This window comes from Patella vulgata, chromosome 6 (genome assembly GCF_932274485.2).
Source record: "Patella vulgata chromosome 6, xgPatVulg1.2, whole genome shotgun sequence".
Lineage (NCBI taxonomy): Eukaryota > Metazoa > Mollusca > Gastropoda > Patellidae > Patella > Patella vulgata.
In genome coordinates, this window is record NC_065884.2 from 56737851 (window position 1) to 56757573 (window position 19723).

The 19723-nt window shown below is 34.9% G+C and overlaps 1 protein-coding gene across 4 annotated transcripts in view; it reads left to right on the top strand.

Moving 5' to 3' along the window:
• Positions 1-19448, top strand: part of LOC126823782 (myelin regulatory factor) — a 67544-nt gene extending 48096 nt beyond the window's left edge. For all 4 annotated transcript variants that reach the window (XM_050552759.2, XM_050552760.2, XM_050552761.2 and 1 more), the window contains 19 exons: positions 4256-4332; positions 4605-4839; positions 5581-5705; positions 6133-6304; positions 6596-6791; positions 7249-7325; positions 7506-7707; positions 8306-8506; positions 9046-9270; positions 9915-10093; positions 10435-10644; positions 11033-11131; positions 11485-11696; positions 13360-13415; positions 13871-14021; positions 14514-14664; positions 15121-15223; positions 15733-15807; positions 16656-19448. In XM_050552759.2, coding sequence (XP_050408716.1) covers positions 4256-4332; positions 4605-4839; positions 5581-5705; positions 6133-6304; positions 6596-6791; positions 7249-7325; positions 7506-7707; positions 8306-8506; positions 9046-9270; positions 9915-10093; positions 10435-10644; positions 11033-11131; positions 11485-11696; positions 13360-13415; positions 13871-14021; positions 14514-14664; positions 15121-15223; positions 15733-15807; positions 16656-16766 — 2857 coding nt within the window. In that variant the 3' untranslated portion in view covers positions 16767-19448. The remainder of the gene's footprint in view (positions 1-4255; positions 4333-4604; positions 4840-5580; positions 5706-6132; positions 6305-6595; positions 6792-7248; positions 7326-7505; positions 7708-8305; positions 8507-9045; positions 9271-9914; positions 10094-10434; positions 10645-11032; positions 11132-11484; positions 11697-13359; positions 13416-13870; positions 14022-14513; positions 14665-15120; positions 15224-15732; positions 15808-16655) is intronic.
• The last annotated feature ends 275 nt before the right edge of the window (positions 19449-19723 follow it).

The following is a 19723-nucleotide window of genomic DNA, read 5'->3' on the forward strand; positions in this document are numbered from 1 at the left end:
GATTAACCAGGCGGTCCAGGGTCCGACCCCGCCGTTGGCCGAGAGCGTTTACCGGGGTTTTCGAACCTGGTTTCTGCTTCTTATCCATGGTGCAGGATGAAGAAACATCGTACTTTTTATGGCATGAAACACCGAGGTCCCTAGTACACGCAGGTTTGCCAGTAAACGAACCCTTGACTGTTGGAATTCGAAAAAAGAGTTGGCCGTAGTGCCGCTGTCGGGGCAAAATTTCCCTCATAGCACACTGCATGGCGTCTGCCCGTCTTCATTAGCCCAGTGGAGCAGGACGGTAGTACGTTAAACCCCATTTTATTTCACTCAATTACATTAGACCAGTTAACCCCCATTTCGTAACTCCCATAATGTTTGGAATTCCGAAACATCAGTTCAGAAAGTATGTAAATAGAGTGGTCACATCAGTGTAAATTAGTTATGCAAATATCTTGTTACTCGTATTTGTGTTTCTTCCGTTTTGGCTGCATGTTATAATACGTTTATAAACACTTTGAAATTTTAAAAGCCGCCATGATGATGTCTCCCATAGTTCTCATTGAGTTAGGGAGCGGGTCGGATATTGGTATTATGAACATACACACCTAGTGATATTTTTTGAAAATTGTAAAGCATTAATATATATGCACGAAACAGACATTTTTTCTTCAATTATAAGCACCTATTGATGTCCAAAACGCGTGACAGACCGACAAACGGACAATGACTTTTCTAGACATTGGCAGTTAGTAGACGTGTCATCTCTGTTACTCCATTAGAATGAAAGTGGTCGTATTCCAAAGTCTCGATAAATCCGATGCTCATCATTTCAGCACAATTAAAGAGACTATATCCGAACCTGGGCACATATTTCAATATTAGCAATATTAGGCTTCTAACGTCCAAGCATGGGCACATATTTCAATATCAGCAAAATTTGGCTTAATACGTCCGAGTCTGGGCACATACTTCAATATCAGCAAAATTAGGATACAGACATCCTAAGCTGAGCACATATTTCAAATTCAGCAAAGATGGCTACAGACGTCCGAAGCGGAGTACTTTTTTTCTTATTAGCACGAATCAGCTGTACTGCATTGTCATAGTAAAAGTTTAACCTGTAGGGTAGGGGAAATTTAAGAATATAAAACACATTAAAGAAACTAAAAATTATACTGGGGTTTATATGTACGTGTACATAACTGATTAGAAATTACAGTAAAAACAGAAAAGATTGAATGTAATTCAGTTTATATACATTTCTTATTACATTACTATATGCGTTGCGACCCATTTGTGTCAATGTCTAGGTCCCAAATATTAGCGACTTAGCTCCTTTAATATAAATATAATCTAAATTCTGGTATTTATCTACATATGAATTCTTATCTGGAGAGCATGCGCAATAAACACTATCGGTGTAAACTGGAATAACCAGACAGTAGAGATTGCTATTCGATTGAGACTTCTAGCTTATTTCGCCGAACATAACTGATTAGAAATTTCATTAAAAACATAAAAGATTGAATGTAAATCAGTTTGTATACATTTCTTATTACATTATTATATGCGTTGCGACCCATTTGTGTCAATGTCTAGGTCCCAAAATATTAGCGATTTAGCTCCTTTAATATAAATATAATCTAAACTCTGGTATTTATCTACATATGAATTTTAAATCTTAAAAAAGCGACCAAATATATGCAGTAGTTTACTATTTTAAAATGGGAAATGTCTTTGTTATTGTTTTCTAAAAGTCCATTACGATAAAAGCCAACAAGATCAAGATAGAGATCAACTGAATTTACATTTCTGAAAACACCTGTTTGGGCTGACCCCTTGGACAAACACAAAGTATGTGTTGCCATAGTTACAATAAGCATAGTGTACCTACATCAAACAAAAATGGCGACCGCGGTATAAAGCGTACCAACGAAGGAAAGACTTGAGATCAGCGACCAATGACGTTTGATAATTAGAGTATCCCTCCGTGTCTGTCACCAGCTGTGACGTGACAGCTCCTTGTTGAAATGGATGAGATAATATGTCATGATCGGTGTTCTGTAACTTATTAACATATTCTCCATTTATTTTTTCTAACTTGTTTAAATATTTATTTTTCTTTTATATAAAATACAATAATAGATCAAATATGCTTAAAGCGTTCCCGCTATATCAAATATCAAAAATCGGATTTTAAACTGATAAATGCATTGCATCCAATAACATGTCCACACCGAAAACTCTTAATATAGCAGTTTGGTGAATTAATAGGATTTAAACGTATATTTCTGATATTAAACTGATAAATGCATTGCATCCAATAACATGTCCACACCGAAAACTCTTAATATAGCAGTTTGGTGAATTAGTAGGATTTAAACGTATATTTCTTTAAAACATAGCCGGTTCTCGGATATTTTATTTGTTAAACTCCTAAGGTAAGAAAATGGGTTTAAAGATTTAAGACCCCGATTTCTGTGGTTTTTACATTTGCAATCTTGTATATTTACTCGTCTAACACTTGTTGTCTTGCTTAATTCTTTGTCCAAATTATACCTGTTGATTCAACAAAATTTACCCCGTCATTTAATACAGTCATTAACAGTAAGTGTTGAGAAACTAGGTTTCCGCACGAAGTTGTTTTCGGATTCACGCAATCAATATTAAATAAGATGCTGTGAAGTAATTCACACGGGTTACACATCTGTGGTGTATTTTTGTATTAGAGCATTTTGCACAGTTGTGAAGAAAACACTATCATCATCAGATTTTTTGTACCTGTATTTAACTTCGCTGTTACCTGCTGTAAACGCTAACAATGTCACGCCTTACAAACTAATTCAGAGAACAGACAGTTTTTCTTTCGCCCATTAACAGTAGGAATCTGTAAAATAAAAATCAGGGTACGGTTCATTTTGTGTGCGAGATTAAAAAAAGTGTAATCTCGGAAGGCGTATAACATTGTTCGGGTTAACGTGTTCTTGCCACAAGGTCGCCTTAAAGGTTCATATTATATGAAATGAAAAGGGGTGCAAAGGTCCTACTTTTTTATACCAAACGAGCTAATACGCTATACCATGGCTGATCTATTGAGAAACTTTGCCCGAACAAGCCTTTCCACCAAGTCCACGTTGCATTCAAACTTCAAGGGTTACTAAATGCTCTTCCGTCCGACACCACTAGCAAGCTGATCAAGAAAAAAGTCATAAATGAAAGTCATGTATTTCCAAATTTCGCTTGCGCGCAGGGGTTCTTAGCAGTGGGGAGAAACCGGTGTATCCACAGAAAACCAACGATGTTGGAAAGGGGACCCTACTCCTTGTCACGTACAAGCTGGTATTAGAAACCACGCCACTTGACCCAAATGACAGACCTTATGACATAAAGCCAACACTTTAAACCATTACCCCCGTCCCCAGCTCTTTAAATGCACAGATTAGTGAAATGGACTAATAAAGAAAACTCGATCCATTAAGATTGCGTTTTGGTATATTTCCTTTTTGAATTCACTCGACTGAAAAAGAATGCAATAGAATATATATATAAAGTTTATTAAAACATAGAATTAAGTGAACAGAAGGCACGGGGTAAATACAAGGATAAAAGACCCGGCAGTTTGGCTAATATTGACATAGAGGAGTAGCCTGGCACACTACAGACCTAATTGATGGTAGTTTCACTAGAGCCGAGACAGTTAAATATTGCTTGAATAAAGAGCCGAATGTTTGCTTAAAACATCTTTCTTTCAAAGCTTGTGTAAATTTTGATGTTAACCAAATATACGGGAAAGCGCTCACCGCGTATGTCTTCAAAGTAATTGTATTATAGTTAGACCCTGCTAGTATTATATATCAATTTTACTTTAAGAACGGTACTTGTTTTAAGAGTGTCCTTGGTCTTGCGTTTACCCATAACCCCCCTCTGTGCGCCATGACACATCATCGCCGTTATTCTGGTATCAGCATGTCAAGAAGATTCATTGGGTAAGACGTTGGCATGAATTGAGTTCATCTTACCAACTGTTTTTTTTTTATAAATCCATGATATTTTTATTCACCTAATATACACTTGACTTTGAAACCAAAACTTTTGAAGTCATGTAAAAATCTGTTCTGCACGGTTAGATGATTTTGTACGCGGCATTAAACTAAACATCGATACCATCCCCGACACAGAGAAGGGTAAACAAGGTGACTTATTGCATATTGCTGGGGTTTATCGGGTGGATTTTAAAAAATGGTTTACTTTTGTTTACTTTCAGGCCATTACCCGACAGTCCACCAGATTCTGGAAGTGAGCCATATTCTCCACATGATGGACAAAATCTTCCTCATATAGGTAACCACAGTTATTAGAGTACCATTGTAATTAAACACCAAACTTAAATTATATTGGGATAAAGACGGCACTGGAATAGAAACACATTAGATAATATAGTTTACTAAAATGGTTCTGGATTGGATCTTTGTTAAACTCGCAACTAATGAAAATGCAGGGAACATTTTAATATGCTAAAATGAGAAAATTCTATATATTAACCTTTCTTTGAGAATATATGTATACAAATTCTGTTTTTAACTGGCAACTTAACCACCCGTTTTTGTCTTCAGATCCTAAACACGGACATGGACATGTTAATGGAATGACTTCATTACAGCAACCCCCACCAATGTATCCTCAGAATCATGGTGGTATGAACATGCCATTAAAACTGCCAACATCATCATATATGAACGAACCACCAAAATTAAATCACCTACCACAGCAACAGTTACCACCGACAACCATGCACCAGGTGTCACCACCAATCAATCATCCGGTTTTACCAAATCATTACGGTGTCGGGTAGGTTCTGATAATGTTTAGTTTTGACCAGGATTCGACTCGTATCGCGCATTTCTTTGGGACTGGGTGGCGATTTAGATCCCCTATTGTCCGTCGGTGATTTTATTTCCGATTTGGAGAGATGTATTGTTATTGTAAACAATGCAAACTTAGTATTAATTTCAAGTGGTCATCACTTGACATCTTTTGAATGGGTTATTACTCATGACAAAAGTTTTGAACTGGGGCGCATCCTAGATTCCATTAGCTTATGGCTATGTTCAGGATATTTTAATTTTCTACTATGTCGTTTATTAATCAATGTTAAGATGAATGGCACGGATGCATTTATACTGATAATTACCCAATGGTTAAACATACATTATGTAAGAGCTAAGCCCGTAATCAACTCTGAAGACCATCGGATGGCTGGAATATTGAATGGATTATAACATCCGTTGTCATTTAATAACTAGCCGGTAAAATGGATAATCAATCAATACTTTGTATAATTATCGTAACAATAGTATTTGGCAATCAAGACTTTTCGCTCAAAATAAAGTAATTAGACAGAAATTTTCAATATATTCAGTTGTCATTATCTATTTCTGAACTATTATAGCAAGAACAGCGAGCTCTTTATCTAAATCTTACATAATGTACCTTGAATTGCATCTGGTAAGTCATGTTTTGCCATAGTTATGTTATCTAGCTACAGCTGGCAAGTTAAACTATACTCACGTTTTCTCTTCTTATTTCCAGTCCAATGAATATGAACAATCCTACTCACAAAAAGAGAAAATACTCGGAATCACCCAACAGTACAATAAACAGTAATATGATGAACAATATGAATGGATTACTTAGTATTAAACAGGAACCACCGGGTATGATTTTACAGTAATTATCACTTGGGTCGGGTGAGAGATAGACCTCATCCTGTTGTTTGCTTCACATTATTAAAGAAATTTTCCACCATAAAGACTTTGATTTTGCAGTTCCATCTAATTATGAACCGATATTGATAATTTGTTAGTATCAAAGAATGGTTTGGCTAGACTACAAAATTCTTCATTTTAACAAAATCAGATGATTTGCTTGGTTTGTAACTAATACACGGAATGAGTCAAGTTGTGTTCCAGACTTTAATGACTCCTGCCATCACCCATACAATGATCTATCGACCTACATTTGAACCTGATAGGTCATTATATTGCCTTTGACCTGATTATGTATTGTTTGTGAATTTCGGAACATCAGTAGCATAAGGTGTTTCGGAATCACCATTTTGATTAGATAATTGTGTTTCTACAGGTGCCAACTTTCCTGGGAATTATGCTGGATTGCCTGATTGTACAGAGGATGATTATAGTTATGATATGGATGCTAGTGGAAGTTTTATGGACAGTTCTTATCAGGTTATTAAATGGCAGCTGTATCAGACATCTAAATGGGCAATACTTACAGACTCCGAACTCAAAGATTTGTGAGTAGTTCTACCTTATTTGATATACGGCACACAATTCTAATATATATAATGTCCCATCGCATCGTTTTTATATACACCAACACTGATTTGATAGGCAATTAGTAGCGAGGCTATAGTTGAGTCTACGTTACAAGCATTTTCTGGTGTAATATTTGTTTTGAAAAAATGAAAAGAATGTCATATTATGTTTAAAGTAGCATTGGGGGCATCTGATTATTTTATGAAACGCTTAAAATATGGAGTTATATGCATCTGATGATAAGTATGGACTTTGTTTTTCTCCACCAGACCCCAGATAACATTCCGTGTTGACGCTGATAAAGGCTTTAACTACTCTACTTCCGATGAATCATTTGTGTGTCAGAAAAAGAATCATTTCCAGGTCACAGTTCACATGGGTATGCACGGACATGCTAAATATGTCCGTACCCCAGAAGGCGTTAAAAAGATCGACAACTTCTGTTTACATTTTAAAGGCATTAAGGTAATTAAACTAATTTTTTTGAATATTTATGCATGGTCGTATCTTGAATTGGATATGATGACCGACAGTCATTTTAACATATATAGTATATGACGCTGGATGGATGTTACTGTAATCGATTATTGTAACGGATGTTATATTCAATCGATGCTGCTGTGATGAATGTGCCTGTAATCGATTATTGTAACGGATGCTATATTGCAATCAATTATGCTGTGATGGAAGTTACTTTAATCGAGTTTTGTAATGGATGCTCTATTGCAATTGATGCTGCTGTGATGGTAGTGACTGTATTCGATTATTGTAATCGATGTCGTATAGCAATGGACTTACTGCAGTCGATGTGATGGATTTGACTGTAATCGATTCTGTTGTTGTAATTCATGTTAATGTAGTTTGTGTTACTGTAATCGATACAATGTTATTCTAATCGATACAATTGTGATCTGTGTTACAGATGGAATCACCAACACAAAGTATCAAAGTAGAACAATCTCAATCAGATAGAAGTAAAAAGGCCTTCAACCCAATAAGGTAAGTCATAGTAATCGAAAAAGAAATTTCCAATCGTCTAACCTTCCCACCTTGCTATATTCAGATTCTTTTGTGCAACATTCATATGGGAGGTCATTGAAATAAAACCAATCTGCGTAAGTTTCTCAACTAAATATGCTGTTTCTTCAAATGTTTACATTTCGCTTCGTTTTATTGTAGAGTTGATTTAACACCAGAACAGGTTACCAAGGTGACGGTTGGTCGCCTTCATTTCTCAGAAACCACGTCGAACAACATGAGGAAAAAGGGTAAACCTAATCCTGACCAAAGATATTTTATGTTAGTTGTCTCTCTACATGCCCACTGTGCGGATTCTAATCATATGATAGCAGCTAGTAATTGTGAGAGAATTATTGTCAGGGTAAGTAATTCTTTAAGAAACATGAAACCTTAAATCGAAATCTGGAGTGCTGCTACCTGGCAATATTAGTATTAAAAATTAGCAATTTCAAGTACATTAGACATCACAGTTAAGTAGCTCGTTCCCTTTGTAATTTCCTCCCGTAAAGGAGATTTCATATACACTGACAGGCTTTAATTTGTCATTACCTGTTACCCTTCATTGTGTCTGTGAAATGCTATCATGACTTTTACCCATTTCTATAGAATGCTTTGTGCATTTACCCATATCCATAAAAATACTCTTTTGTGGCTTTATCCATGTCTCTACAATACTGTATTGGCCGTTGCCCGTTTCTCTAAAACGATTTATTGTGCCTTTACTCATTTCTCTAAAATACTGTATTGTGCCTTTACTCATTTCTCTAAAATACTGTATTGTGCCTTTACTCGTGTATCTAAAATGACTTATTGTGCCTTTACCCATTTCTCTAAAATACTGTGCCTCTGCTTTTTTTTCTAAAAAGACTTCTTGTGGCCTTGTCCATTTCTAAGAATTGATCTCTATTTTCTTAGTTCATTATTGTAATTAATGTGGTATATTTATTTTGAACATCTAGGCATCCAACCCAGGTCAGTTTGATAGTGATGTAGATGTATTATGGCAAAAAGGACACACCCAGGAATCAGCTTACCATGTAGGTAAAGTAGGTGTCAATACAGATCACCCCGAAGAAGCTTTAACTGTCCATGGAAACATTCGTCTTACTGGTCATCTCATGCAACCATCAGATGTGAGAGCTAAAGAAAACTTTAAAGAAGTAAGTATATAAGATCCAAGAAAATTAAAGAATCAAGGAGACAAGTTTAACAATATAAAACTTGATCAAATAATCAGACAAGCTTAGTAATCTAAAATTTGATAAGAGTTCACGTGTATTACTCGATTTGCATTATACGACATTGTACTTTAGATATTGTGGCTAAGTTAATGATAGTTCGATCTTGTTAGTTAATATTAGTGCCACTGCCAGAGTATTATCTAGAAGTACCCCTCTAGAAGTCTTTATGCATAGTTTATAACTTTTCAATAAGATAAGAAGTGATATAAGGTATTCGAGAAATTACACAAGTTTGTAACGCATCCCACGTCTTTAATACAACAGATAGAACATGTGTGGATGCTCAAGTTAAGAATTACACAAATTTATATCTTATCCCATGCCTTATCCCATGGGTAATAGACAGTAATATAGTAATGTATTTTTACCTTTAATACTAAGTTCCCAAAAATGGTTTGTGAGGGAAAAATGAGCCGCGGTTTTCGTATTTTTATTTTAAATATATTCCCTCTTTTCAGGTGAATTCTAAAGAACAGAAAGAAAATGTGGAGAAGATTATGATCTATAAGTATAATTATAGTGAAGATTTTGCTGAAACTGCTAACCTACCACCGAACTTTCGGGAAGATACAGGTGTCATCGCCCAAGAGATCAGAGAAATTCTACCGGACGCTGTTCAAGAAACAGGGGACGTTACTCTACCCAATGGATTAACCATTGACAACTTCCTAGTCGTAGACAAGGTATGGGCTTTTAAACTATTTTGAAAATAAAAAAAAACAATCAAAGGCACACCTTTGCATAATATTATTACTCAGATGTTTGGCTAACCTGACACAGTAGTTTTGGTAGAAGTCGGACTACCAACAGAACATTGAACCGATAGGACAGTAGTTAGATCTTAATGTACTATAGAACAAGAAAACATAAATCAGTATCAGAAGATCAAATTGAAATTGTTTAAGAACAATATGTCCGTGATTTCCAAACTATTACGATCAGTATATTTGTTTTGTTTTTTGCGAGTCTGTTTATTTTAGTATCATATTCACATTTTGGAGGTTGGGTGGCCGAATAGTGTAACGCGTGCCCTTTAGGCTTCAGATCAGATGGTCTGTCATTAGGTCAAGGAGAAGGGTCGCTTGTCCAGCTTCGTGGGCTTTCTCCTGGTCCGCCCTGTTTCATCTAACTGTTCAAGATCCCTACGTGCAAGCGAATTGTTGAAATGAAATTGAACCATATATTAGTACCGAAATTACCTAGTTTGTGGCGAGTATATGTTAAACTCCATTTCTCTCTCCCATAATTTGCACGTTTGTTTATTTTACTATTATGCTTATATTAGTGTAATGTTGACGCATTTGGGAAACAAACTTTTATATTTCAGGATCGTATATTTATGGAAAATGTGGGAGCTGTGAAAGAATTGTGTAAATTAACAGACAACCTTGAGATTCGTATTGATGAACTGGAAACTATGAACACTAAATTACTCAAATTGAAACGTTATGATAGTTTGAAATCAACGGCAAGTTTTAAATCTTGCTCTAGTATTAGTACTGTTAGGTGAGTATATAAAAAAATCAGAATCTTGGCGTTAGTCACCAAGGAGAGCATACAGATTTCGTGATACTGATCTTGAGACATATCGTTGTTTTTATTCCACACATTTAATTTAAACCTGACACCATTTGTTCTGAACATGTAAAATTTAGTTTAAACCTGACACCGTTGAAAATTGTTCTGCACATGTAAAATTTAGTTTAAACCTGACACCATTGAAATTTGTTTTGCACATGTAAAATCTAGTTTAAACCTGACACCTAATAAGTAGGTATGTGCATGTAAAATTGGTTGGTTTTGCAATACATACTGAATGCAATTTCCTATCTATATTTATTTGACAGTTCTTCACAGCCACAGCAACCAACGAAGAAGAGCTCAAATCAATCGTCAACTACATCATCACCGTCATCCAACACTCGTCACCATCATCGTCATCACTCAAAGAGTAAACGAAGTTGTTCCCGTCATCAACCACCCGTACAATCCAATATGTGCAGCAATCGTTTTATACAGATTACTATTATTATACTCATTCTTATAATGGCCTTTTGGTAAGTCTTTCATAAACCAGGTATGCATGCGCGTTGCATCGTGAGGTCTATCATTGGGTCATGTCGCGTGGTTTCGATTCTCCGCTTATACATGACTAGGAGAATGTTCGCCTTTCCCATCTCGTGGGGTTTCTCCGGGTCCCCCGTTTCCCCCCGATTGCTAAAGACCTCTGTGCGCAAGCGAATTATTGAAATAAAATTGAACCATATGTTGTCCCGAAATGATCTAGTTTGTGTCAAGTTGGTGCCTCTCTCTCTCTCTCTCTCTCTCTCTCTCTCTCTTTATGGATATACGCACTGTTGGCGTTCATGGAAATTCCATTAATATTGTTTCCTCACTTGATTCTTCTAGTATGTATAATAAATCATCGTTGTTTTCGTATTTCAGTCTCGTAGCAATAACAACCTTATATATCATAGAACGTCACAAGACTCCTAGTTCTGGAACAGCCAGTCTACAATCACAGTATCATCATACATTTTTACCGTACGTTTCAATGTTTTTCTAAGAACACCAAATGTAATTTTCAAATTGTTTGTATAATTAAGCTTTACCAGGTGTGTGAACTGGATTCTCGGAGACGGTTAACGTAATAGAGAACCAAAACCCGGAAGTTAAATGTAAATAGTCGACTCCATTCGTCTATGTATCCTATCGTAAGTGCTCACGCAAACAGATGGGATATAAATAGCTGGAGTACAATCGAAAGTATAAAAAAAAAGAAATAAAATTTAGACATGCACTTTAATCAGAATGAGATATTAGTACTCATAATGTCAAAATCAGAAATATGAGACAGGTAACTCAACTGGTATTCTCATTTCTATCTATTTTAACAGGGGTCCGACGTTACCGACCACAGCCAAGACTAGACAGTTTATTCCTACGGTACAAGAATCGAAATCAACTCCATCACACGATAAACCCACTTCAGGAACTCCAGTAGTGCCTACCACAAAACGACCAAGACCTATTATACCGGCTTACCCAACATGTGGTGGTGAATGTGAGCAGTTGTGCTGTCCTTCTCCGGTTGCTGACGATCAGCCAAGTAAGTTACTTCTGGAAAGTTCAGATCTATAGATCTTCTTAAACAATTTACACCAATAAAATAACAGTATAATATTTTGGGTGTTGAAAGTATTCCTATTTGATGAAATAAAACGGTATCAATATTTTACGGACATATATTCACAAACATTAGTCCGACCCTTCTTTGGAAGGCATGTCCGGCCTTGCGTTCTTGGACATTTTCAATGGGCAGATATATTATAAACTTGTCAGTAGCTAGTCAAGTTTTAGTCCAGAAAATTCAGGAATTGGGACATATATGTTATTAGTCAGATATATAAACTTTGTCTTTGCTGTCCAGTGCAATCAATTATTATTTTTATTTCTTGATTTGTATTCTTGTTAATTGTTGTAGCCTTGCGTATGCTGGCCTTCCCAGGTATTGAAATTAACATATGTATAAAAAATCACACACTTCGCCCCACCCCTTCCCTTAAAACATAAACACACCGCTATGCAATGATGCTGGATCGACTATTGTAAATTTAATGGGGTGTTTAATGTTTAATGTATGAAAATAGTCGTAGTTCTCTTCTAGATATCAAAATATTGCTGTAGCAAATTAACAAATTCTGAAGAGGTTTTTGTGGAAACGTATAGAAATTCCCCAGATAATGTCTTTATTTTGTTTACAAAGTGGTCTTTGCTTTATTAGTTATGTTTTGTCTATCAAAGCTATGTTATGTCTGATATTCTGTACTGACACATGTCAGAAATGGCATTCATGTAAACAAACATTAAAATTGGAACATAAACATTATAAATTGATCCATTTTGAGGGATCTCCTTTAATTAAATAATTGTTAAGTATAATTATTGAATATTTTAAACTGGTATTCTTTGGTATAATTTAAGTATTATTGAGGACATGAATGGCATAGTTGAATGGCATCAGACAGGTTTTGTGCACGAGCCATTTCTCTTCATTTTTAAATTGTAAGATCTATCCTCCAAAATCACCGTCTCATCCAACCCCGTTGACGTACAAGACCCCAAAGGAAGCATTATTACCTATCCCAAACTACACTAAATACTACATTCCTCAATGCACCATATAAACGCTGCAGACATATTTTTTATTTATTTCAAATTTCATACTTATATATTGTATATATTCAATTTAATATCGAAAATAACCAGACGATTAATACTATTTACCACATCTCGTCCGTTATACGAGTGGGCTTAAACAGTGTCAGCTTAATCAATGTAGTTTCTCCGTTACTCAATTACATGCTCGTGTCAGAAATGATCGGATCCATGGTGAGAGTATCACGTTAGTTACCAAACCGGAGATTCCTTGTTCGTTCTCCTGTTGTTGGCCGAGAAACTCGAACTGACACGTTCATATTAGGCAATGGTTAAAATATAGGCGTCTAAAACATGATAACTTAAAAATGATAATCAATAGGCCATGCTGGATACACTGTTCCCGCATATGGGTCATATTTTGAATATTGGGCAATTTGTTGGGGTTTTTTTTCATCGACCACTTTGAAATTATCTTTGGGTGTAGGATTAAGGAGTAATATTTTCAAGTTTAATTATATGGTGATATAGGTGGTTAACAGAAACAGTGGTGTCTCATCATATTGCAGAACAAGTGGGTACCGCAATGATATAATTGACATTTTGTTTTGTAGTTAATGGTGAAGACAATTATTCTGACCAGGGAGAAAGGGGTGGCGAAATACATGAGGTACGTTTGTTTTATTGCCACTCTAGTACATTTCAATAACGGAGAGGATGCATTTGCGAAGTTTGGATAAAGCTCAATTTTCTTTGGTGCACCACAACTTTAGTTACCATAGATAACATTTGGGATGGGGGCGTAATCCATATTGTACATCCATTTACTAGTTTCACTATGCACTGCCCTATACATGTGCGGTGCCCCCTACCCCACCGGCCCACCCCACCCTCCCAAAATCCGTGCATAGTCTAAAATAATGCTTGACTAAACAGACCATAATCTTTATTAATCCCATACACCAAACAGAATACAGGTTATTTATACAGTTTTCTCGATTTTTAAAAAAAAAAGAACTTTGACTTCTTTATTAATACAATTGCTATTTTGATAATTTAAAGTATAATTTATCAAAGTAGCCTTTTAGTTGTATGCTAATATTCTATTTCTTTGTTTTTTTGTAGCCACCAGCAGGACGTAAGACAGTAGTTATTGACCTACCAAATGATGCACGTGAACCGAAGGTCATTAATAATAATGATAGCCAAAATCCACCTTATCACGTGATCAACAACAATCTTAACATAGTGCGATATAGAGTTAAGCGTAGTACAGGTACGAGATATGGTTTTTATAACCCCATGTGTAAATAGTACCATATATTGACCTCCCCTTGACTGTCCGTCAGTCAGTTACTTGTTGCCATGAACCTGTCCAAGTTTCTTGTAAATGCTCCTGTTACCTACAAAAATATCGAGCCTCGACAACTTTTTTGAACAATCCAGACAACTTAGCATACTTCTTTCAATTAACGTGAATGAGGAAGAAAAAAAAGCAGCCTTTAACGGGTGATATATCACATGACGTTATCATAATCCAAAGAGATTCTTCATATCTTTCAGCGTTCCATATTCAGTAAGATTTTGGTTTCTATTGATTACTAGAGTGACTATAAAATGAAATGGGGTTTAAAGTCGTACTGTTCTGCTCCGACGTTGGGTTTAACGTCAATGTATCCTAACTCGGAACGTTGGTCACTAGCCAATTGAGTAGTCGAATTTATCACTGTTTGTTTAATTAATATGACAATGCGTATTTCTGTTTTAGATACAACGGCTGTCACGATTAAAATTAAGGAGTTGAATTTTACCATTGGGGATGACTATTGTTCTCCAGGTTCCTGTTCCAGTCATAATTATACTTATTTAGCAAGTCTCAGTCCATACTTTGGCTACGGTACTGTTACACTACAATTCACGTGAGTAAAATTCTGATCTGTATCTATATGAGGTTGTGGCATTGGGTGAGCTAGAGTACATGCATTCATCACTGTACACATATTTATTGAAGGAACCGATTCGACCCCGTACAGAACAACCCTGTGGTTTCCAAAAGCTTCACTGGTTTCCAGCGAGTTTTATAAGTTGTGGTCATGTACCGATGAAAAATAGCGCCCAGTGGCTAAATCAAAAATTCGCCACGAGTCAAGGAGTTTCACACAACTCCTTTTTCAAACGGCCGCGAAATAGGACTGTACTGTTTAGAAGAGAAGAGTGAATACGAGCGGCGCTTATACCCAACGGGGAGCTCTTCAAGTCTAGCATTATATCCTGCCTGGCGCCTCCTAGAAAAGCTACAAAGCAACTCTATTAGATATCATATTAGATATTTGTTTTGTATTATTCCAACACATTTATTTTTGATGTGTTTACAGATTGACGTCCCAGGCTCAAGTTATGATGTGTACTAACTATACTAAAGGGGCGTGTCCCACTACTCAAGAACAAATATCTTCACCATCTCAACAATCACAATTTGTAAGTTTTAAAAGAACATTTCATGATCACAATTTCTAAGTTTGAAAGTGATATTTTAATAATTACATTCTATAAGTATATGTAAGAACATTTGCAGTGAGTAAGTTCTCGCAGTTTTTAAGTTTTATATGAAAGCTTTCACAAATTATACGATTAATAATAATATCTCTGCACTCATAATTTGTAAGATTAATAACCAAATTTTAGCAATCGCAATTTATAACATTTATAACCACATTTTAGCAATCGCAATCTATAACATTAATAGCGACATTTCGATAACATATTATTACATTTATAACCACGTTTTGAACAATCTATAAGATGAATAGCAACATTTCGATACCATATTATTTATAACCACGTTTTGGCAATCACAATCTATAACATTAATAGCAACATTTCCATAACATATTAAATTTATAACCACGTTTTGGCAATCTCAATCTCTAAGATTAATAGCAACATTTCCATAACATATTATTATTTTGTTTTGTTTTCATTTGCAGGGACAAACCTTAGAATGGCCGGTTTCTATTGGACAGAATTTCATAACAAGATTCAAATTCAGAATTTCTCAGGACGTAAGTATTTACAGTTACGTGGTTCTCCCTTGTCAGTGATGCAGGACGGAGGGGCTGACAAGGAAAGCTGTCTAGTCGTTCGTATGGGACGAAAAACCTAGGTCCCGTGTACACATTGGCGTGCACGTAAAAGATCCCTTGGCAGTTGGAATTCGATATAAGAGTAGGCCGTAGTGCCGCTGTCCGGGCAAAATTTCCCTCATAGCACACTGTATGGCGTATGCCCGTCTTCATTAGCCCAGGTTAGGAGCAGAACAGTAGGACGTTAAACTCCATTTCATTTCTGGTTGGGTTGATAAAGAAGAACAAAATGTTACAAGTACGGAGAAGGGGGCTAAAAGAACTACTGCTGGATTGCCGATATGTGATACTATTAGAGTAGCTGCGGGAACACGGATTCATTTCAATTGTTGAAGAAATGAAATGAAATGAGGTTATACATCCTATTGTTCTGCTCCGATTTGGCTTCCTTAGTGTACTATGAGGGAAAATTTGCCCTGCAATGGCGCAACAGACTTCTTGTATATCGAATTTCGTCCGCCAAGAGGTCTTTTAATGGAGAAGGGTGAATGGGTGGGGCTGATCAATTTTGACATTTGGCCCAAAAATCATCAGAAAGATTTATATTTTGACACCGGTTTCGTAGATGTACCCGAGATGTGTTACAAAACCAACTTTCGCGGTAATGTGAACAGCACCCCCTGGCGGTGTCCCCAAAAGCATTACTTTTTTATGCTTTTCTCGGCAAAAATTACTTTTTAATATGCCTTATATTGCGTATATTGTAATCTAAAATTAATCCTTTTCGTATAAACATTAAACCTTTTCGTATATTTTTGTACTTTTAGAACAATCATCAACTTTGTGTATTACCGAATACAGATGCTAGTGCCTCCACCTATGTAGAATATAATATCCACTTCACAAGAACCTGTAGCCGACCAGAAGAAGAGAAATAAACGTTCATATTTAGCAGTTGGTAGCAACCATATTATTTAACTGCTAGATTTATTGTGTTTTAATCAAGGAGGAAGTCTTAGAGTCCGACTTATATACTGATTAAAGGTTAGACATAGGATATAGTGAAGAAACGTTGATATTCTTCCGTACACCTGTGTATGGATGGCGTCGTTATTATTTCGTTTATTGATACATCGTTTACTGTATTTCAAAAACATATACTCGAATGACTCTGTTATTTACCATGTTATGAAGGTATTTTAGTGGTATTTATGTACGCAGCGAGATATGTCTCTACCTTCAGTGTCGTATTAAACTAAGATGCACTGTAGAGCTAAGAATTAATATTGTTACTTATTGGTATATTTTTGATGTTATGTTTAATATCATTTGTAATTGAAATACGTGGACAGTGCGCTTTTTAGTGTCAAATTGTAAACTGGAAATTCATTTTAATAACCAACAACATTCCCCGTGACTTTAATGAGCTTTTGTTTTCATATTTTGTATATATACATGAAACGATGATAAAATATAACATCCTATACAAATTTTTAACATTTTAAAGGCTGTATATTTTCGTATAAAAATAATTTTTGCTAAAGCAAACTTTATCTAATGAAATATTTTTATTAATTATATTATGTATATATTTTGTAAATATAACTATACATAGAGTCTACTGATGTGGATAAAATGAACAAAATGATTAGGTCTTATTCCTGATGAGTTCAGCTTTAAATCTATATGCATATTCCTTTAAAAAGTATAAAGATTTTTACATACTTTTACTAGTATCTGAAAATGAGTTTAAAACTGTTTAAATTCAGACAATCTATAATGTTTATTAATTTTAACACTTAATAATTAATTTCTTAAATTTCTCCCTTAAATGTTTTACAAATTAGCTCGAAACTTAAATGCAACCCTGGTGAATTAGCCACGCCGAAATTTTAAAGTTAAAATATTTACTTTTATTTGTATTTATTTATAATTATTAGTATTGAAAACTAATTATACCGTATTAATTACCTCTTAATTAAGAATCTCAATCTTCAAATAGCAGACTGTAAAAATCGCGAAACATGAAATTATTATGATTGTTATCAAGTTTATTTTACTTTAATGCGAATGCAATATTGACTTATTGTTCAATAATAGAAGATAAATATTTTGTTAAATGTACAGGAAGGCTGCTTAAAATATCAAACAAATTTGAAATCTAACATTTCTTAATATAGAATGGTGGGGGAGATGAAATTTAATAATCAATATTATATCTCGAAGATTTGCCCCACGCCTATGTCACTTAACAAGACAATAGTGTGGAACTAATTTTAGGCTTGACACATGTACTCGGCGCTGCTATATGGGGTGTAATGTGGGCCCTGAAATTTCACATATTGAAATAAGATCTCATCCATGGGTTTATGAAACAAAGTTAGAACACATTCCTTGTTAATTTAAATGGCCGAAAACGATCCAAATATTATTTGTATATATCCTGTACATATATTTTCAATTTAACTCATTAAATATATATAAGAAAGTATTTTATCATATTTTTTGAAATTATTGTATTATGTTTTACACCGTGTAATGCTTTATTGTATGTAGTGCTTCAATGAAACATAAATAATATATGTACATTCCTTATATATCCAGTATCTCAATAACCGACCGAGTCTGTGGCCGGTTTTGTTGGGTTTTCTTTTTTATTACAATATTTAACGTTTATTTCAACACCCTTATTCAAAAGATTAGCAGTTCACCTAATTATGGATATTAAAAGTGGTAATATATCTTCTAGGAGACGCCATTAAAATGAGTTGACAATTCGCTTATAAGAAGGGTGCTCCGTTTAATTATCCGAGGTTCACGCAAGTTGGTTCTAAAACACGACGGGAAGTAACCGATAAAGGTCACCACAAAACAATAGAAATTCAGTTAAAAGTTGAAACTTGGTTCATTTACCGATACACAGTTTGCTGTCTATCTGTTTCCCTTATTGTTTCATTATATCAACCAAAGATTTATTGTCGTTGTCGTACTTTGTGTCAAATCGAATGCTCTTTTTATTGAGATTTTCTTGTGATTTAAAAAAAAAAGAAAATGTTCTGGATTAAGCAAAATGTATTTTTGTTTTCTAATGTTTTATTTATAGAGCCTGTTTGAGATTTATTAACTGAACAAATTCATCATCTACACGAGATTTGATGCATCTTTGCTTTTGTTTAGATATTCTACACCATTCTGGAAATTTGTTTTGACGTTTGTTATCTTGTTTTGTTAGTAGTATAGAATTGTCACGTAACAGGTTTTGTTTTCGTCTCAAAGAATATCATAATATAGCTCAGAGGTTAACATATTATTTAAAGATCGAATAGAAATTAAATCGTTATTTGTCTTGATAAATTATCAGCCCAAGCAGCTCAGAAATTAATGCATCCAAAATATCAATATATCGATAAAAAAGGAGCGGATGAACCCTAATTGTAATGTCTATAAAGATAGCGCTATACATACTACACATATTAGAAATAACATTATTTATGATGACAAAATGAAATATATCCTTTTTATTATATTTGAATTTGTGTACATATCCTGCAACATTCCAGAACTCATCTTAAAATATTTGTTGAGACCTTCATTTTAATAAAAATCGAGATTATAAGAAATTTGTGTTTAATTTGTTTGCAGGGATTTTATCGATTTTGTTTGGCATTTTGCATTGTCTTATTACAGTAGAAATGCCATTTTTACTGGGATTTTCGGACAAAAGTTCGCGTTAGCATGCATACGCAATGACACAATGTGAAAACCATTGTATTTGCTCCGCCTACAGGTTATAGCTCAATATTTTGAATCATTTTTGTTTCTTTCGCCAAGAGTTTATAAGGTTTGCGAAATGCTTTAAGAGAACATGCCTCCGACTACATTTGGAATGGAATGG